Source organism: Marmota flaviventris, chromosome 1 (assembly GCF_047511675.1).
Source record: "Marmota flaviventris isolate mMarFla1 chromosome 1, mMarFla1.hap1, whole genome shotgun sequence".
Taxonomy (NCBI): domain Eukaryota; kingdom Metazoa; phylum Chordata; class Mammalia; order Rodentia; family Sciuridae; genus Marmota; species Marmota flaviventris.
The window spans coordinates 7575372-7597028 of NC_092498.1; the positions used below are offsets into that span (position 1 = coordinate 7575372).

At 48.1% G+C, this 21657-nt stretch overlaps 1 protein-coding gene and 1 long non-coding RNA gene across 2 annotated transcripts; both read right to left on the bottom strand.

Annotated features, from left to right (window-relative positions):
- Positions 1-101: 101 nt before the first annotated feature.
- Positions 102-2269, bottom strand: LOC139703747 (uncharacterized). The gene is made up of 2 exons (XR_011705860.1): positions 1913-2269; positions 102-1476 (listed from the first exon to the last, which is right to left on the bottom strand). It is a non-coding gene; the product is annotated as an uncharacterized lncRNA (long non-coding RNA).
- A 2443-nt stretch (positions 2270-4712) lies between these two features.
- On the bottom strand, positions 4713-21498 carry LOC114099159 (zinc finger protein 398-like). Its single transcript, XM_027943398.2, has 7 exons — positions 21403-21498; positions 18459-18812; positions 17208-17334; positions 16136-16231; positions 12935-13051; positions 10407-12024; positions 4713-5301 (listed from the first exon to the last, which is right to left on the bottom strand). The coding sequence occupies exons 1-6, from the start codon at positions 21418-21420 to the stop codon at positions 10898-10900; spliced, it is 1839 nt and encodes a 612-aa protein (XP_027799199.1). The 5' UTR covers positions 21421-21498; the 3' UTR covers positions 4713-5301; positions 10407-10897.
- Between the last annotated feature and the right edge of the window lie 159 nt (positions 21499-21657).

A 21657-nucleotide genomic window follows, 5' to 3' on the forward strand; every position in this document is an offset into this window, starting at 1 on the left:
AGAGGCCAGGGAATTCCAAGGAGGGACAGCCACCACCAGAAGCTAGGATTCTAGCAAGAAGGATTCTACCCGAAGTCTGAGGAAGCAACCTTACTGACACCTTGATTTCAGGTTTTATTCTCAAGAAGTGTGAGAGAATAAATGTTTGCTGTTTTGAGCCCCTAGGCTCATGGCACTATGTCCTGGAAACCCTAGGGAACTAAGACAGTTCCCATGCCCAGGGTTATGTGGGTCCTGAGTCCAGGGCAGGGACTTGGTCTGCCTCAGAGGGAACAGCGGAGAGGTCTCTTGGGGCCTCGGAACCTCCAGAAAGTACCAGCTTCTTCAGCTTCACCAACCAGCTCAGACGTGGGGCCGCTGGGATTGCTGGGGCTGTGGCCTGTCTGGCCAGGAAATAGCTTTCCCTGGAGACACTTACTCCCCAAGGTGATGGCAGGGCTGAGAAGCAAAGGAAAAACTCAACTCAGACGAGGAAAAATCGAATTGCATCCTTAGCCTGTAGAGAGCATGTGGTTCCCTCCTGAAGGGGAGAACCACCAACTCCCATGGAGTCCACAGCCCGCACACTGCACAAAGCCCAGAGGGCTCCTGTCCACCCCCACCCACCTGCAGGAAGAAAGCAAGTGAGCAGGAGGCTGCAGCACCCTGGGAAGATGGGGGAAGGGGTGGGTCAGCAGGGCCTGTTTCTGGATGGCTGCCAGGATGGCCCAGTGGAGAGGTGTGGTCACATCCTCAAACAGTTAACTGCAGTTTCCTGTCTAGGCCTCCATCCCATCATCTGTTAAACGGGCATAATGAATGAGACCCTTTAGAGCAGGGACTGGCAAACTATGGCCTGCCAGGGGTGTACAACTCTGTGAGCTAAGAATGGGTCTTACATTTTTTATTTCCCACTTTTTTGTGTGTGCTGGGGATTGAACCCAGGGCCTTGTGCATGCAAGGCAAGCACTCTACCAACTGAGCTATATCCCCAGCCCTATTTCCCACTTTTATTGGTACCTTACAGTTGTCCATAATGGTGGGATTTACTGTTACATATTCATACATGCACACATTATGATGATGTAATTTGACCAATATCACTCCCCTGCACTTTCAGGGTTTCCATTTTTAAATGAAAGAAGATGGGACCTCCTACTGAAAGGAAAGTGACCACGACACTCAGAGCGACCAAGAGATCTTTTCGTGGTGGTGTCTGATCAACAGGAAAAACAGGAGAAGGGGGGGGAGGGAAGTGGGGAGGGAGGGAGGAAGAGAGAGGGGAGGGGGCTTGGCAGGAGAGAGTTTTTATAGCCAAAATCTAATGGGGTCTCTGGGTCTGCAGGCTGCCTTGTTGGCGCACAGTGATTGGATCACACAGTAGTTGCTAAGGGTGTCATCTTCTGCCTTCGGGTAGACTGGGCAGGGGCTAGATGTGGGTTTCGGTGGCACCAGACCGGTGGGGGTGGAGTGTTCAGCCCACTCTGCAGCTAACACCTACAATTTTGGAAGAAATAAATGAAACAATGTTTTAATGATAGAGAGTATGTGCTCATATTAAATTCTGCTTTATAAAATTATTTTATGGCACAAGAAAATAATATGAAATTCAAAAGTCAAAGTCCTTGTCTCATTGGAACACAGCTTCGCTTGTTCTTTCTTTGTACTCTACAGCTGCTTCCCTGCTTCAAGGGCAGAGTTGAGTGGCTGTGACAGAGACTATATGGCCCTAGAATTTTTTTAAAATACATGTACAAACTGGTGTTTTTCAGAAAGCATGCTGTCTCTGGGCTTGGAGTCCAGCAACAGCTTGACAAGCCAAGCCCAGGGTTGGAGTGCAGAGCGCAGAGAGAGAGCACAGAGGCCCTGCTCCCCTCTGCAGCGCAACCCCCCCCCCCCCCCCCCCCCCCCGCAGCTGCACCCTCCCCTGCACCTTCCCGTTTCCCAGCATCATCCGCAGCTGCAAACCCTGCTCTGTGTCTGGGCTTCATTCTCCAAGACCTCCAGGGAAACACTTCTCGTTAAGATGCTGAAAGCAATCGAGTCTGACCGTCCACTAGGGTGGCGTGGGCATGCCGGAACAGCTGTTTCTGCAATGGCAATAGCTCTCATAATTAAAGAACGTAACTTTGACCCAACAATTATGCTTCTACGAACTTGGAGGGATATGAAAACATTTGTGAAATCATGTTTGTATAAAATTATTCCACGGTTACATTATTCTTCATTATAAAACATTGGAAAGAACCCAAATGTCTGTAACTTGAGGACTGGTTAAATAAATTATACAGGCAGCTATTAAGAAAATGGTGAGGGGCTGGGGGCATGGCTCAGTGGTAGATCTCTGACTGGCCTAGCATGCGCAAAGGTCATGGGTTCAACCCCAGCACCGTGAAAAGAAACAGTGGTGGTGCTATTGATGTACTGCTATGAACAGACTGCCAAGAAAGACAGACAATACTTATAGACCATAGCATACTACCACTAGTGGGATAAAAAAGAGAAATATATTTACTTATTTATGTGAAAACTTCTGCAAAGATACATAGGAAACTGGCAACCTTAGTTGCTTACAGGGAGGGGGCATGGATGACGGGGGGGGGGGGGGCGGACAGGAGGGAGAAGGGGTACCACTGCATATGCCCTGTTGTACCATTTGAATTTTGAACCATATAAATATTATTTTTTATACTTTATTACCTATCCAAAAAAGGAAGAATGTGTAACAAGACAAAAATCTAAGAAGTGCCACTTGTGTGACATGGTGATACCTTGTCCTTCTCACATCTTCCCCTGTACAGAATGATCTTTTTTTTTTTAGAGAGAGCGAGCGAGCGAGAGAATTTTGTTAATATTTATTTTTTAGTTCTCGGCAGACATAACATCTTTGTTGGTATGTGGTGCTGAGGATCGAACCCGGGCCGCACGCACGCAAGGCGGCGCGCTACCAGTTGAGCCACATCCCCAGCCCACATAATGATCTTTTAGTACAGAAAATAAATACAGAGCCAGGCACAGTGGTGCACATTTGTATTCCCAGCTGCTTGGGAGGCTGAGGTGGTAGAATCCATGAGCCCAGGAGTTCAAGACCAGCCTGGACAAGGTAGACCCCATCTCAACAACAAAAGTAAACATAAAAGTTATTGAAACACAAAATGTTTTAGAGACACTAGGAGTCTAAACATTTCCCCAACCTAGTTGTTTGTAAATTATAATAAAATACAAGACAACATACATACTGGTAACTTCTAAGCACTCTGGGTTAAATTTGCTGACACGCTGGCTCTAGCTGGAGAGTAGTCATCTGTTGACTTACAGAACACCCAGCTGAAGCAAGCACCCCAACGGCACCACTCCAGGCCTTATTTGCTTGTGTTGCTCCATCATCTAACAGAGAGCTTGCCCACGACTTGGGTTCAGCAAATAGTTCCAGAACCACAGAAGCTAGTCCTGGTCCTGGTGGAGAGCCCTCTGCAGCCCAGCACGCAGAGGGAGACAAGCCTGGGGGCATCTGCAGGGAGCGGAGTCCGTCACCTTCTCCTGCCAGCCTGCAGCCCACTCACTCTGCCCATGAGCCACTCACCTCACAACTGCCACTCACCCCACCTGCTATCAGAGTTGACCAGGACTGGGTGGCTGCACATCCAAGACCCAGGTGTCAGCAGGTTTCCTTCCTCCTGAGGTTTTTCCTGACAGCTGTCAGATAGCCTCCTCCTCACTGTTCTCAGGTGGCCCTTCCTTGGTGTATGTGCATCCCTGGTGTCTCTTCCTCCTCTGAGAAGGACACCAGGTCCACTCTACAGCCTCACTTTAACTTCATCACTTCTTTAAAGACCTTATCTCCAAATGGAGTTATGTTCTGAGGTGCTGAGGTTTGGGATTTTGATGACTTTGAGGGTGGGAAACACAAATTCAAGCCAACCAAACACCTAAGAAACGACTGGTTATATGTTCCTTCCCAACTCTACTCTTGGTCAATGGCACAGACTGTTTCTATACCCCCAAATTCATGTGGAAATCCTAATACTCAAAGTCCTGGTATTTGAAGGTAATTTGGCTAGACGACTATGTGATCCCCATAAGATGAGTGCTCTTATTAGAAGACAGGAAATACCAGTGCCCCCCTCACCTCCACCCACGAGGACACAGAGGGCGGCCTTCTGCTAGCCAAGAGCAGAGTCCTCATGAGGAGCCACCTGTTGGCATCTTGACCTTGGACCTGCAGCCACCAGAACTGTGAAGAACTTCCACTGGTGAAGCCACCTGGTTTTTGGCATTGTTACTGCAGCCCAAGCTGACTAATAAAGCGCACTAATTAGTTTTTTTGTTTGTTTGTTTAGTTTTTATAATCTACCGCTGACATTTTAAGATGAAGGCTAGAAACAAGGGACTTCCCACATATTTTGCCCTGCACATCTCTTCCAGAACAAAACCATATTTATTGACTCATCATTCCACTTCTGAGAATCTGTTTCAAAGAAATAAACTAAGCTGGGTGCAAAAGGTGTGCACCTGTAGAATTGCTTGAGCTCAGGAGTTCAAGACCAGCCTGGAAAAAAATAGTGAGACCTCTTCTGGGGAGGGGTGGGGGGAGAAACAAAGGAAAAAGAAAGATCCACAGAAAATAAGTATCATCACAGTATTACTTGTAATTTAAATTTTTTTTACAAAGCCCTAACTGTCCAGTAATAGAATGGTTAACAACATTCACTCAATAGAATGCCATGTAGCCATTTTACAAGATCATTAAACTTTTATTAAGTACCTGCTAAATGCCAGGCACTGTGCTAAACAAGACAGATACAGAGATAAGAAAAACAATGCTTGCTTTCAGAGAATTTACATTGTTATTCAAAACAAGAGAGAGAAACTCTCTGGAGAAACCTAAATATATCTGGGAATGAACAGGAATTATAATCTAGGATCTGTGCACAATGAGATCATAGGAATATCCAAGGAGGTGAGGGCAAGGCAGAGCTTATTAAAGCAGGAAGTTGACACCCACTGTCTGGAAACAAGTTTATCAGTCAGAAAGGCTCCCCACAGGGGCTGGTTATTAGTCACAGGCAATGCTAATGGTTTCTGGGAAGTTGTCTTCACAGAAGCAGCTCATCTGGAAATGTTTCATGCTGTCAGACAGTCCATGCACTAGTTCTTACCTCAGGTATATATGTAGAAAGATATCGCAATACTTCTTCTCTGTCACACATGCGTGAGATCCCCTCTCATGACCTCCTGGCTCCACTGTGGTTTGTAGTTTGGGTCTGATGTGACTCCACATTGTCTTCAAGAGCCTTCACATTATCCCCTTTTGATCAAGATCTGTACCCAAAAGCATCATCACCAATAGTTTAACTTGTGGTTAGGTTTAGATTGTCCCTCAGTGCTGAGATGGACCAGTCCCAGTTGGTCTGATATGAAGCTGGGGGAAATGACCAATAGTTATGTTGATGTCAAGACAAGTCGCTGTTAGCCAGTTTTGAATGACAAGGAGATTTAGAGGGAGTGGCTCTCCGGCTAAGTCTGCCTAGAATTTACTGATAGGTTTAACTTTGTTCCACAGGCACTGGCTGTCATCTCTCAGTGCTGGGCCAGCATTATTCTGTTAGAAGTTGTATTTCTACCAAAATTGACAGGCAACAGGTTTGTATTTCTACAGAAATCTGTCAGGAAGCAAAGTTTTTAAAATAATACAAAGTAATAATAATGATCCTATGATGATTCAGATTGCATAATAGTTTTTAGATCATGAACGCAAGCCTGAAGGTAACTGACTAAACGAATTGAATGATCTTAGAGAACTGGGAGAGACTTAGATATTAGGGGAAAGTAGAAGAATTTATCATCTATTACAATCAGGTAGAAAATAACTCAAGATCAATGAACAAAGCTACAATCTAATGAAGTTTTCATTTGAAATATAATTTTTCTGTCTTCAGTTCCCCCATAAGTGACTCCATCTTGCTATCAGCAGCTTTCACAGCATTTTAGTAGAGACACAAAACATTTATCCAATCACTCAAACATTTTGTAAGCATCTACTATATGCCAGGCACTATTCTAGGCACTGAGCAGGAACAAAATAAAAACCTAATCACATGGAGCTGACTTTCATGGAGGAGGGTAGATAATAAATGATTATAGGTCAGATGAATACCTATGAAGAAACATGAGGCAGAGTGAGGGGAATAGACAGGGCCAGGGAGGCAGGGGACAATTGCTATTTTAGGTCCAGTGGTCAGGGATGACATGTGAAAAACCACTTAAAGTGCCTAGGGAGCGAGCTGTGTAAACATATGGGGGTGGGGGCTTCTGGGTGGGCCCCGAGGCAGAAGCATGGCTGAGCATGGCCAGGTAAAGAGGATGATCCCTTCATCCTGATCACAAGAGGGCCCTGGCTGGGCAGCACAGACTAGAGAACTGCACAAGCTCTTGCTGTTGTGTGACATTGGATGCCGTGGGGAGGGTGGGTGGTAGCAGATGAGCTTGAGGGAGGCGGGCTGGTAGTTGAGGACTTAGGACATTATTCACACCATGGGGAGTCAACGAATATTCAAGCTGGCGGTAACACTGTCTCTTTTCATTCCAACCCATCATTCTGATAGATACATAAAGGAGGGAAGAGAGTGGGCAAATTTATGAGAAGCACTTAAACATGGAAGGCGGGATACTTAATTGCTTATATTTTATATGCGCATGTACAAAAACACGAGCAGAAAAGGCTAGAAGAAATGACATTAAAATTACAGTAGTGGGCTGGGGTCGTGGCTCAGTGGCAGAGCGCTCGCCTAGCACTTGTAAGGCACTGGGTTTGATCCTTAACATCACATGAAAATGAAATAAAGACGTGTGTCCAATAAAACTAAAAAAAAAAAAAAAAAGAACAACAACAGGCACTCTGCTGGGCACAGTAGCACACACCTGTAATCCCAGCAGCGGGAGGCTAAGGCAGGATCTCAAGTTCAAAGCCAGCATCAGCAAAAGCAAGGTGCTAAGCAACTCAGTGAGACCCTGTCTCTAAATAAAATACATAATAGGGCTGGGGATGTGGCTCAGAGGTTGAGGGCCTCTGAGTTCAATCCCAAGTGGCCCCCACCAAAAAAAAAAAAAGAGAGAGAGAGAGAACACTTTGTCTGAAACTTTATTTGGCAGTGCTTGGAACAGGTGAAGCAAACACCTTTCAAACACCATTAGGACCACTTTGTGGGCATGGACCTGTGCAGTAGCACAGCCCTCAATGAAGGGCCTACATTTGGCTTAGTTCTCTACTGTCACCATCTTGAAACTTGAAATCTTAAACTTGTATCTCTTCTCCAGATGTGCCTCTAGAACCTCATTTACCCCAGGCCAATGACCAGTCACACCTTAGAAATGATTTATGTGCCAAAGAACTGTGGGACCTTTACCTCTCTAGGGACAAAGTACCACAAACCAGGGAGCTTGCAACAATGGAAATGTATTCTCCCACAGTTCTGGATGCCAGAGGTCTGAAATCAAGGTGTCAACAGGGTCATGCCCTATGAAGGCTTGAGGAAACAATCTGTTCTGGTCATCCTCTTAGTTTCTGGACTGGCTGGCAATCACTGTCATTCTATGGCTGGTAGACACATCACTCAAAATCATTCCATTGTCACATGATTGCCCACGTGTCTGCATCTTCATGTTTTCTCTTCTTAGAGGGATACCAGTCTTACTGGATTAAGTCTCTTCCTACTCCAGTATAACTTCATCTTACTGAGACCTCAATTATATCCACAAAGACCTTATCTCCAACCTAAGTTACAATCAAGGTCCTGTACTAGGACAGAACGTATCTTTCAGTGACATAATTCAACCCACAACAATGTGCCATCAACAATCGGAGGCAACCACTTGGGTGGAGATCATCAGGGAGGGGGTAACTATAAGGCTGGATAGGAGGAACTCTTGACATGACACCCCCCATGACTTAGGATTCTACCTTCCAGCAAGGAGACCTGGGACCAGTCTTAATTATTTGCTGAAATGGCTCCTTAAAATTTGGCCATGAAGACAGCCTAAAGTAAATGGAATGGAAAATTTAGAAAGGTATAGTAACAAGGAAGGAATCCAGAAGCTTTTGGGAGGAAGGTGTCTTACTCAGCCCTGGCTGCCATAGACTGCAGAGCCTAGACAATAGGAATTTACTTCCCACAGTTCTGGAAGCTAAAGGCTGAGATCACATTGCTACACAGTTGCGTCCTGCTGAGGCCTCTTCTTCTGTCTTGCAGACCTTCTCATCCTGTCCCCACCTGGCACAGTTCTGATCTCTTCCTATAAGGCCATTTAATCCCACAGTGGGGACCCCATCCTTGTGATCTCATCTAAACCTAATCACCTCATCCAAAGGCCCCATCTCCAAAAACTACACTGGAAGTTTGGGCTTTTAACACATGAACTTGAAGACACAATTCAGTCCACAACAGTCATTCTATGGCTGGTAGACACATCACTCAAAATCATTCCATTGTCACATGATTGCCCACGTGTCTGCATCTTCATGTTTTCTCTTCTTAGAGGGATACCAGTCTTACTGGATTAAGTCTCTTCCTACTCCAGTATAACTTCATCTTACTGAGACCTCAATTATATCCACAAAGACCTTATCTCCAACCTAAGTTACAAACAAGGTCCTCAGATGAATTTACTATGTGAGCCCAGAGAACCCACTACCTTTACTGTCTGAAGGTCCAGAGAACCCACCCTGCAGTCAGTAAGTATGCACTTAAGGCCAGCGAGGGTTATTGTTGTCTGCAGCCTGGAGCTGGTGGTAGGAGTTGCTGCCACAGAAATGAACTTCCTGGTGCCAAAAGAAACAATGGGATTCCAGATGGAAGAGGCAGAGTCAAACTCAAGAGCAGTCCTGGGTTGAAATTATTGGTAGCCCATGCTGACAGAACCCAATGCTGTTGCTGGTTCACTTTTATACATTTAGGCTCTTTGTCTAAAAATAAATCTTCTGACCTAGCATTATCAAGAATAAACGAGTGACAAACATTCAGCCACCTAGCTAGTAACCAATTCTTAAAAGGACACCTGACACACATGTATTTTTCCCAACTTAGGGACATGTCTCCCATGGGACACACTTAACATCCTGCATTAGTAACAGTCAAAATGAAATGGGTGAGTTTTTTTTCCCTTGCTTAGTGAAACAGAAAATAAAGGTGTGTCTTACAATTGATGGATTTTAGATTTGATGACATAGTAATGTATAAAAATTATTCAAGGTGGGAAATGGTAAAGCTGTGCTAAACTTTGCATTTCAGGTCCACAGCATTATAATTGGGCATTGTGCCACATATGGGTCCACTCATTCACCCCACAGACACAAGGCTTTCCATGCACAGACCCAGGGCTAAATGCTGAGGCCCCGCCCTCCAGGCCCACTTCCACTCTGCCTTCCTTTGGAACCCTGTCCTGGACTGTTGTCCATCTGGGACTTTTCTTCAGAACTTCAAAATAGAAGCACAGTTGAAAATAACTGTAATGCACCACTGCTCACCAGAACCCGAAGTCAAAAGAGTTACAACATCACAAATAAGAATGATGTCCAGCAGAGTCAGGAGGGGAGGGGCTTACAATCCCTCATACACGTCTTTACAGAGGTTTTAAAATTGTGGTAAATTTAGAACTCTCCAAAAACCCAACACCAGATGGAGACATGGAAGCCAGAGAGCAGTACAGGAGCTGCCACACTCGCCTGAGTGCAGCCTCTCAGAGTTCAACCACCTCTGCTCCCATGCACCCCAAAGTGAGTCCTCAGGAACACACATGCCTACATTCCAAGCACTGGGGATTAGGGGATAATCTGACAGCTGAGGCTCAGAATCCCAGGGGATCTTGGAATCCAGTTTGGGCTGAGATCTCCCATAGTTGGGGTGAACCTTATCAAAATGACAGGGCCCCAAACTGGCCAGCTATGCATAAGGTCCTACCTGAAAAGCCCATGTTGCTGGCCTAAATTGTTGAGATGGAGACTAACCAGGGATTCTTCAGCTGCTGCCAGACCACATACACTTTCCTCCTTCCTTCCTTCCAACTTTCAGTGCTTCTGCAACATTCACTATGCCCATGCCACATGCTGGCATTTATGCCCCCCTACCCCCAGTGCCACAGATGGGAGATATCCCTCCTAGTCCCAGCGAAGAACAAGGCCTTGGTTTTTGTATTCATCCCCAGTGAGGCACAGGTTGGAGCTTTGCCTGCCAGCTCCAGCAACAGCTTAAAGGCAAACTTTACACCAGCCAAACAGGACCTCATGGGGGCCAAAATGGCCACGTATGAGCTCTGAGCCAGAGAGCCCAGCCCTTCTGGGCCATCCTGGCCCATAAAGTTGCCTTTCCAGGTTGAAGGGAGCAGGAAGTTGGGAGCCACAGAAAACTCCCATGAATTTTACAATAACTCACCAAGGCTCTTGGTTCTGCACCTGATGGACGCTTGGACCCAGCTTATAAAGGGAGGCTAGGTCAGGCCTGGACACCACCTGAGGAAACACGTTAGAAACTGCCCAGTTAGTGTGCAGGGAAGCCTAGGGCTACACCAGGAGAGGGCAAGCCCACACTCCCCTACAAAGCACTGAGCACTACCTTGGAAGTAGGTCTTCCAATTTCACTCCCTTCCTGGAGAGGTCCAAGTAAGCCACTCCCTCCCCACCCAAACAGTCCCTCCCTACAGAGGGCCCTGCCTCCAGTCCCCCACATAGCCTCCTTGCAGCAAGAAGTCTTCTGGGCACTTTGTCTACTCAGTCCCTGGAAGAACAGCCCCCCAGCAAGTCCTACCGGGCAGCACCATACACTCCACAGAACCAACATGCTCCCCTTAAGAGCGGTAGCTTGGATCCAAGGGGCACTCAGGATCTCTGTGTCCTCAGTAGTCACCTTAGGGAGCTCTCTGGGTGCTACCCAGCATTCTCCATCTTCACACTAGAAAGAAAACTATGCAGGGACCCTCGCAAATCTTCCTGATCACTGCCACTCAGCTGACTGCCCCCAGGGTGCACCCTGTGGTCCCACTCAGTTCCAATATCCTCGGATCTGGGTGGAACAGAAGGGTCACTGGGGGACCTTCCCCACGGTGCACCTCTAAGGAGGCCTGTGGGTGGCTCAGGATTTGGAGAGCCTCTCTCCCAAGCTGTACAAGCAGAGGACGAATGGCTGGCATGGCTGCCCTGGTGGCGCATGAGCCATGAGCGACAGCTGAAGCTCTTGCCACACTGGCCACAGGTAAAGCGCTTCTCCTGTGAGTGGCCACGCAGGTGCTGCAGAAAGGTGGGCTTGTGTGCAAAGCACATGCCACACTGGGTGCACTGGAAGGCGTGCTCCCCGGAGTGCACGCTCTGGTGCACAGTCAGGTTGGCCAGGCGTGTGAATCGCTTGTCACACTGTGTACATGGGAAGGGCTTCTCACCCGTGTGTGTGCGACGATGCTCCACCAGTGTGGACAGACGGCCGAAACATCGACCACACTGCGTGCATGGGAACGGCCGCTCGCCGGTGTGTGTGCGACGGTGTTCCAGCAGCGTGGACAGGCGGCCAAAGCGCTTCTCGCACTCGGCGCACTCATATGGCTTCTCCCCAGTGTGCGTGCGGTAGTGTGTGGTGAGCGTCGACTGATGAACAAAGCTCTTGCCACACTGGGCACAGGTGTAGGCACGCTGGGCTGTGTGCGCACTGCTGTGGCTGGTGAAGGCAGCCTGCTGCGGCAGGCTCTTGGGACACGGCACACAGGTGAAGGGCTGGGGGTCGTGGTGTGAGCACGCCTGCTGTGCACTGCATGTCATGGGGCTGTTGCTGAAGTTCTGGGCATGCTCAGCACAGGGCCAGCACTGCTCTGGCACAGCCTGGCTCTGGGGACCTGGAGGGCAGGAGGTCATCTCTTTTTCCCTTGTGGCATGAGGCAGATCTCCACAAGTGCCCCCCTGCACGTCCTCCTTGCCAGGTCCCCCTTCAGCTGCCCAGGCTGGCTTCAGGACCTCGGACTCCCCATCCAGGCTGTTCTTCTCTTTGCTGGCTAGCCAGGTCTGTGCTAGGAAGGGACAGAGCAAGTGAGTCATCTCTGGAACCCTCGTCCTTTGCTCTCCTGTCCTCAGTAGCCCCCGGTTGCCTCCACTCTGGACCCAGCCAATCAGTACTCATGGGGGCCAAAGTGGCTACCTGTGAGCTCTGAGCCAGAGAGCCCAGCCCTTCTGGGCTGATCTCCCACCTGCCTTCTGCAGATTTCCCACACCAAGCTATTCTATCAAATGTCACCTGAATGCCCTGTTCATCCCAGCTCTGTTCCTCAAGGGTCCTCTCCACCTACAAGGCCTCTTTCTCTCACCACACTTCAAGCCTTCTCAGTCTGTGCTCGCCCAGGAGCCTCCCAAGACCAACGCAGTGATATTTTCCCCTGGAAGCACCTTGTCCATGCCACACATGGCCACAGGACGTCCTGTCTGCCACAGCTCAACTGCAGCACATCTTTGCCTGCACATTATTAAGCAGATGTACTTTTTCTTGGGAAAATTTCCATCATTTTCACAAAATCCCAAAGGGCTCTCTGGCTCTCTTCCTCTTCTTTCTTTATACTGTTTATCTGTATTAACCGTCTCTCTCCTCCTAATTGTTTAAGCTCCTTGTGGGGACAAGGGGAATCTACATCTTATGCATTGATGAGTCCCTTTGGGCCTAGCACCACACTAGCTAGTTTGTAAAATGAAGTTAGAAAACATTTTCAGGAATAAAAGGAGAATGAGTTCATGCAACTCTACAAGACGACACCCCCAGCAAACAGATGAGGCCACAGAGATACAACACAATACGGCTGACTGACACTGCCTCCCCTTCAGGACACTCCTGCAGGAGAAGGCTCTGCTGGAGGTGCTTGGAGGCTCCCCTCAGGACCCACGGTCCAAGACCCAGGGATGCAGCCTGCAGCCCTGCCCTCTAAGCCTTACCTGAGCACGGGAGTGCAGGGTGTGCAGTGGTCGTCTCCTGCAGGTTCCTCCCACATTCTTCTTCCTCTTGCTTGATCCAGGGCAGACTGCCTGGGGGAGATCCCAGCTGTTCTGTTTCTAAGGGAGAGGGAATAAGGTCCTGAGGGCATCAGAGGTCATGGGGCTTCTCTCCTTTCACAGTCACAGTCTGGGACCAGCCATCAGCAGGCACTACCAGCAGAACTACAGGTCCCAGTAAGAGCAGAGCAGACACAGGATTTCTAGGAACGCTAACAAGTACTATAGCAGGGAGTCGGGAGAACTGGGGTTGCATGGCCTGTGAGTGACTGGCTAAAGGCTGTGACCAGGTGGCCAGCAGCCTTCCACCACCACCTGCCTTCCACCTGTAGTAACAGAGTGCCTGGTGTTTGGCTGGGCCCATGGAACAGCAGAATAAAGACCATATTTCTGGGCCTTCCCTGCCAGCAGACAACAAATGGGACGAGAGGGACTCTGCTCCTCTAGTTACATGAACTCTGACAACTTTATCTAAACAGGAGGAACCAAGGCTGTGACATTTTTAAATGTGCTACTTTTAAACAGAGAGAGCATCCCCTTCCCCTCTTGCTGCTGCTTCACCCATTTTTTCCCATTGTCCCAGACATGAAACACTTAAATTGGGAAACAAATACACCACTTACAGTAACATCAAAATACTTATTATTTTTGCAGAACTGAAAACTTGTGAATTTAATGGGTTAATGGCTGAGACATGGCAGTGAGCCCTGGGGACAAGACCCACCCTAGGAAAGGTGGAGCAACAAGCTGGAAGGAACTTGGGCCTGTGACTCTGACCTGTCAGGAGCTAGAAACCAATCACTATCTTATTTAAGCTAGGATCTCATTGTTTAGGTTCAGTTTTTTTCCGGTCTCCATTTTAGAAGCCTTCAAAACACAATGTCCTTCAGGGGCCAAGAGAGCTCACCAATCTCTAAGGCCTGCCTTAAAAATAGAATAATTACTGCTCCTTCTTCCTACTCTGAGTTTGATATGGGTTAAACATAATTTTTTTTAAAATAAATGAATGAGTGGGTAACATTACAAGCCACCAACATCCACATCACTCAGTTATGTGCCAGGTTTTATATTCAGGGGCACACATGGTCCCTTTCTGTTGTACTGAGGCACCTCTGATCCAATCACCTGAGAAGATGCCAGCCCAGCCACACATGCCTAACTGCCACATGCCAAGCTGGCCCCACAATTAACAAGGGCCCTAGAAACCATGTTCCTAGCAGGTTCCCAGCAGCCCAGTCTTCAGAGAAGGAAGCGGATCAAATGTATCAACACAAAAAGATCCTTAACATAAACCGTTGAATGAAAACAGCATAGTATATCTGTTTTAAAACCCTATATTTTTCTACATTACATGTATATATGTAAGAGCATAAAAAAAAAAAAAGCCTAAAAGGTCTTATACCAAAATGATCACGGTGGCTATCAGGATCAGGCAGGTGGCCCTTCCACTTCGCAGGCAATCTCTGCACTGCTTAGTGAGAATGTATTCCTGTAAGAATGCATATGCACTATTCCTGTAAGAATTCATCTGCATCATGAAAACATAAACACTCTCAAAGGTTAGAGGCTGGCCAGTTTCTGATGAGGGGATCTCTGCAGCCTGCTTCTCAAAATTCTGACTGCATCCATATCACCTGAGGAACAGGTTGAAACTGCGGTGACCAGATCTAGAGGATTCTGTTCACATCTTTCCCGGAATTCTGATAGAAGGAGCCCGTGTGTGTAAAATTCTAGAAAATAAAGCAGACTCACACCCACATAACCTAGGCCCACAGCTCCTAGGAACAAGCCCCTGGAGGAAGCAAAGCTCTTTCCAGATGAAAGTAGAAAAGCTTAGAGAGTGGAGTGCAAGAAAGTGCTAATGCTAAGACAGCAGTGACCCAGGACACTGAGGACACCTTCTTTCATTTCCTGATGCTTACTCTAACTTCATTCCAGAGCAAGCCCCAGCTCCATGGGGGAGCTGTAGGCACCTCCAGGGACACCTCTAGAGACATGTAGGCCAGGTCCAGCCCGCTCTGCATCTGCCTGGGAGCAGCACAGTCTCTGAATGAGCCCTGGTCCTGCCCACATCTGCAGAGGGTACCAAATCCCCTCCAGGTGGAGGGAGTGCCACCTGGATCTTGCAGTAGAGCCACTGCCCACTCAGCATTCACTCACAGCTCCCCAGCATGCCTGCCACATGGCCTGGCCCCTGACTTGGCTCACTCTCTCTGCAATGCCCCACTCCCTGCAGGGGTCCAAAAACACTTTTTAGCCTCAGGCCTACATGCCAGCCACTCAGTACCCATGTTGCCACCTTCCTTCCTTCTTCCTTGTTCTGGGGTGACTCTGTGACTTAATTTACCTACTCAGAGAGTCTGCTTCAAAACAAAGCCTTTTTCCCAAAATAAAGCACAAGATTCCAAAAGCAAGGAGTGGTTTCTAGGCGTGATCCTTTGTGTTTTGAGTGAACAGAGTTCCCATCCCAATGACCTGAGCAGTTTCCCTTTCCCCTGTTCTGTTTCTGAATGTCATTTGAAGAAAGGATTCCTCACCTTAAAAAAAAAAAAAAAAAAAAAGCAAGCAAGCTTTGAAATCTGCATTTGATCCACTACTATCTGAAAAATAAAGAAAACTGAGCTCCTTATCTTGCTCACTGTTCATTTGGTAATTACTCATTATTTATTATCTAAGTATATGCCAGGCACTATGTTAAGTGCCATAAGGGGACATTATAGTAACACTCAGTCCTTTCCTGAGGACAGTGCTGCCTGGAGGAAGCTCAAGATGAAGCCTGCTCCTCAGCAGGGAGAGCAGGTGCCAAGGGCCATGGGGACAGATATGGCATCCAAGGTTTCAGAGAAGATCCTGCAGGCACTATAACAGCCTCCTGATTCTTGGGTTACTAGGTATATGCTCTGCCCTCAGCCTGTCCCCACAGCTCTCATAGAGTGGTTTCAGGCCATGGTGATGGCTCCAAGGGGACATTCAGGAGACATTTAATGCCTCCACATTTTCCAGGCATTACCAGGATCTGCCCGACGGTGGGCTGTGGCGTGCAGCAGCTCATTTCCCTGCTCTGCTTCTGTATTCAGGTGGGGATTACTGACACTTGTTCCAGGTAAAACCAGGTAGGCACAGGCCCGCACCCCGGGAACTCACCAGTGCCTGGGCTCTTGCTGCCCTCTGCACTGGGCAGGCTGTGGCTGCCCACCTCATCTCCCCTCTCCACTGGGGTCACGTGCTCTGGTTTGGTGTCTGTGGGGAGAAGAAGGTAGTGACAGGACTCTCCTCTGTGGGCTGAGAGCAAGACCCACTTGCTCCCTCTTCAAGAAGTATATGGTGTGGGGTGTTGGGACACTGGATGGAGTGGGATGAGGCCTCCCAGCCAGAAGTGTGAGCAATAAGAACAGGAAGAAAGGTTTCTATTATGTCCCTCTCTCAGTCAGGAGAAGCACAAGGTCACCTGATCCAGCTACCTCATGTGACACTGTGGGAAACTGAGGTCCAGGATGGGGAGCCAGTTAAACATGGTAGTCAGCTGCTGCCTTTCTTCCACATGCTCACTCCTGCCCCCTTAGCCAAGCACCATCTCTCACTTAGCATTCCTGCAGTACACTGGCACCCTCTTCTAAAAAAGGAAGCTTTGTGCTAGGAAAGGGAAGCAAAGCATTCTTTCCTGGGTTTCAACCTCCCAAGAGGCAAGAGGGGACAAATAGCCAACTCTTCACTTGCCCAAAGCAATGAAGAATTGAGAATTCAGGTGTATAAGCAGGGTGGCAGGGGAGTAGGGGAGCCACAACCATCTAGGCCTAACCAAGTCTCTCCCAGGCCCCTGTGCACACGGGCCTGGAGGACTCAAGGGTTAGGACTGGCCCTCATTTTCTGGACCCAGAACACCTTTTAAAGCATGCTGACAATTAATTCTGCATTCAGCAGGAGCTTTCTAAGAACTCCAGAGTTCAGAGCATAGTTCAGGGAGTCCTAGGGGAATAAACATAAGTAGGGAGGTCATAGTTCACTCCCCAGAAGTGAACTATGCCTGTAAGAGCAGCCTCTGAGTCACATGAAGGGCTGGTCAGTGAGGAGCAGATGCCAGTCCCTATTTTTCCTCCCTGAGGTCTTGGAAAAGCCATTCAACCTCGCTGTGTTTCACTGCATAAGACCCAAAAACGGGAAGCAAGGACACTACCTACCTGCGAAGGCAGAGGATGATCCCACCCTGGCCCCTCACCTGGAGAGCCCAGAGTCTTGCAGCTTTCCTTTGCCACTTGCTTGCAGAGCGCCTTCTTCCGCTCTTGTAAGCTACCCTTCTGCTGCTCTGAGAAACACATGGCCACCTCTTCAGTTGTCATGGGCACCTGGAAGTACAAGTCCCCCCAGGCCCACAGTGAGTTACCACCACTTCAGGGAACAGCTACAACCAGCTGTAGTTTCCTCTCCCTTCTCCCCAACTAGAGGGCACAGCTGGCCAAATCACTAGGCAAATGCCAGCTCCTCTCCATCATATTTGCTTTGGACAATGGGCAGAACTGGTGGCTAAGGGACTCGGAGTAAGGGCTCTTAGGGTCTACTCCTCTTTTCTTTTCCTTTTTTATTGGCTTGGTAGTTTTTTTTTTTTTTTTTTTTTAATATATTATATATATTTTCAGAAGCAGCAGGTTTTTTTAATCAATCTAATTATTTTTTTATTTATATGACAGCAGAATGCATTACGATTCTTATTATACATATAGAGCAAAATTTTTCATATGTCTGGTTGTTCAACTCCTCTTTTCTAGGCACAAATGTATCTTATTCCATGTGGCTTTCATGGAAGGACTTTCGGTGACTTCCCCTACTTGGGCCAGTCTTACTCTCAGAGGTCATTCTGGGATAAGACAAGTCTTTCTTTTTTGGGGACGAGGGTTTGAACCCACGGGTGTTTAACCATTGAGCCACATCCCCAAACCCCCCCACCTTTTTTAAATCTTTTTTTGGTTGTTGATGGACTTTTATTTTATTCATTTATTTATATGCAGTGCTGAGAATCAAATCCAGTGCCTCACACATGCTAGGCAAGTGTTCTACCACGGCATGGTTCTACCACAACCACGGCACCCCCGACCCGGCCTTTTTTTTTATATATATAATTTTGAGATAGATAGGGCCTCACTAAATTGCTCAGGACTCAGTTAAGTTGCTGAGGCTGGCTTTGCACTTACTGTCCTCCTGCCAGAGCCTTCCAAGTCATTGGGATTGCAGGGGTGCACCACCACACCCAGCTAAGACATACAACTCTTACTGTACAACAAAATCCCTCCTAATAAACCCATTCCATCTGCCAACACAGACATCTTATTGGTGTCACAATTTCCTTCTGATGTTTTTAAGACCCTTAAAGTCCATGGTTGACTAGCATTAGGTGCCAAGAAATCAGGCTTCAGCAGTCAAGGGGCCCCTCTGCGCTTTGCCTGTGAGGACCCTACTGACTCAGTTCCTGTACCTTGGGTGCCTCCCCCTTGCTGCCAGGGGGCAGCTGCAGGATCCAAGAGCTCCCATTGCGCAGCAGGTTCTCCAGGTTCTCCAGCCGCCGCTGCAGCAGCCCGTACTCCTGCAGCAGGGTCCCCAGCACGGCCCACTTGCCCTCTAGTTGGTTGCTGAACTCCACAGTTGTCTTCTCATAGTCAGCCAGCTTCTTCTCAGCTATCCCTGTTCTCACTTCCAGGCCTTGAAGCTGGACAGCCTGGGATTCTATCTTCTTCTCCACAGCCTGAACAGCAGCCAGGATGGCCAGAAGGGAGATCTCTGCAGACTGAATCTGGGCCTCTCGCTGGAGGTTACTCCCCAGGTGCCAATCCTACAACCAGACACAAGAATGTGAGCCAGGTGCCAAAAGAGGAATCAATGCCATTCCCAGATACAAGAAATTTAAGGTTCTCTGGAATGGGGGAAACTTCTCCCAGGTGCCAGAAGCCCTTTCTGGTTAGACCACCAAACAGACCCAACCTGACAAATGGTCAAGTCAGCAGACATTAGAATCCACAGAGCCTTTGTGTGAAGAATCTTGAACCATAACTAGGAGCAATAGAAAATGAAATAGCAAGCAATATCATCACAAACAGTACAATGGATTCCAATACTAGTCCTTCTATGGAGTTTTATTAATTTAGCCAATTACTTAATTACTTTTTTTTTTTTTTTCTACTGGGAATTGAACCCAGAGGGGCTTAACCACCGAGCCACATCCCAACCCCTTTTTATATTATTATTTAGGGGGCTGAAATCACTGCCTCACCTGCTCCTCAAATACACAACACCCTCACCTCCCATTACTATGCTCAGAGGTCAGGAAAGACTGTTGTTCTGACTTTGATAATCCTGAAGGCCTTTCCACCTGATATCTGCCGGTGTGTGATTTCCTACCCTACCTAGGAAACTGGGTGCTTGTAGCCCAGGCGCCTAGTAGACCAGACCAGCCCTCAAGGTAATTGTTACCACACTGGGAGGCCATACCCAGCTGCCAGGGATCAGGGACCAGAAAAAGACAAATGATAGCACCTTAGAGTAGTCAGAATAAGGAAATAGTCAAAAAAATAACCTGCCCACAGAAGGTGAACACTGTATCATGCATTACTAGAAACAACAAAATAAAAATCCCAGGAATGCCTTAGTGGGGGTAGGGGGCAGCTAAGGTATAATGGCAGCACTCCTGGAATGGAGCTCTACTAGACCTTGAACCAACTTCTAACCTATCATCGGAATCATGCACAACCGGAGGTGAATCCCTTCTCTAGGGTTCTATTTTCTCACTTTTAGGGACACCATAGCTCTGCTACCTCCTAAGGGGATGGTGTGGATGGAATGCACTAGAGTTATGGAAAAGCACTCAGGATGTATAACAACATATAGCATACTATTAAAAACAGGTCATGGACCAAGTCCTCTTCCCAAACACAACTCAGTAAAGTGTCCCACACGTACAAACTACTAGTCACCAGGCATTTGTCCCTTCCTTCCACCTTTTACAGCACAAGGGGCCATCCCTTAGTCTGGCCCCTGACCCATACAACACAGTGTAGCCAGGAGAAGGCAGATCGTCTTCACAGATTTGGGGCAAACATCCTTATCTCTCTACAGTGCCCGGCCACAAATTTGACATTCAGGAATGTCAATAAAATTTCTGCAAAGCTATTGCTACCAGGAGATGTCCTCTATCTTCTGAGACACAAAAAAACACAACAGTTTATTCACACCAGTCACGGAGGGCCTAGGTCAAACCTGAGCCTAAAACACTAACCATGCATAATACATGCATAATGCAAATCTGTTCCCAGTAACTGTATTAGGGACTTCCCAGGGAATCTTGGAAAACAAGGGCAAGCTCCAGCAGGAATTATCCTGACTGGAGCTCAGGTCTGGAAGACCTTCATGGTACTCTCAAGGTAGGGATAAGATTGGCTCCCAGGAGGATGTGAGGGCCTGATGAGACAAATATACCCTCCCCAGATGGTGGCACTAGACCTGGTGAAGCCAGATTTACAGTTAGGTAGTTAGTGTAGTTAGGTAAATCAGGTCTAATATCCAATAAGATAAAGAAAATGGAGACCATTACCAGAATGGAATCCAGGAAAGCAGAGCAGCACTAGGGGAAATTGAAATATTAATGTCCCCAAGGCCTGGAACCCCATCCTAAAGAATTGTTAATGAAGCATCTCCCAGCAAACAGAGAGGTACTAATCAAAAACCACCCCAGGCCCTTCCAGCCTAGATTACTCCTTCAGCCCACCAAATCTCCCACCTGCATTCTATCACTGCAAGAAAAAGGGAAACAAAAGACATGAATGTGGGAAGACAGACTAAAAGAAGACGTTCGCTATAAAAAAGGGAAGACCTTCCCCCACTTCCACGGATTCCGCCTTTCGGGTCCCCTTCTTCCTCCGGGGAGAAGTCTTTTCTGCTGTCCTTTAGTAAAGCCTTCTGCTTTCCACTCTCCACTTTCCTCCGCGTGCTTCTCTGGTGCTATACTTCAGCATTGGGGAAGCAAGGACTTGTCACCAGTAAACAGCGGTAACACTAGCTTGGAAAAAAGATTAGATAATGGGGTGGAAAGTCCCTCAGAGATGGTCAATCGTGGTGGGGGTGGGGGGCTGGTCCCTAAAGGACACGTCCAGGAAAAGAAGCCTTGGAGAGCCTTGGGAGTGAGGACACCCACATTCCCTCCCCCCACACCTGGTCCCACAGAGCCAGCGCACCGGACCTCAGGCATCTCGTGGTTAAATCCGAGTGCTCTATTCTTTACACGAGGAAACTGGGGTCAAGTAGAAGGGACTTTATCTGTGGCCCTACGCATCCTTCCCACTACGGAAGGTGGCAGGGCCGGAAGGACATCCTGACGAATTCAGGACTCGGCTCCAAGCCCCCACATCCACTTTGAGGGGCGTCCTTACCGGAGCCGCCTGGGCCATGGTCCTGCGCTGTATAGTCAGGCTCGGAAGTCACTGTCGCCCGCTGCGCGTGGCCCCACACAGGCCGGCCCGCCCGGTCCTCTCCGCTGGCGCGTGAGCTGGGCCCTGCCTTCGCCACACAGACCCGGCACCGCGGAGCCACAAACGTTCCTAGACGCAAGATAGAAAGCCAGGTCCGAGCAGGAGCGCCGCTTTCCAGGCACCCGGCCGCAGAGCCACAAGCTGGGTCCCGCCTCC

What these genes read in the sequence shown, in the direction of transcription:
- LOC114099159 (XM_027943398.2), bottom strand. An exon ending in CAGCAAGAGCCCAGGCACTG is followed by an intron (nt 13,052 to 16,135) that starts GTGAGTTCCCGG and finishes CCTCTCCCTTAG; the next exon opens with AAACAGAACAGCTGGGATCT. An exon ending in CCCTGCACTCCCGTGCTCAG is followed by an intron (nt 12,025 to 12,934) that starts GTAAGGCTTAGA and finishes GTCCCTTCCTAG; the next exon opens with CACAGACCTGGCTAGCCAGC.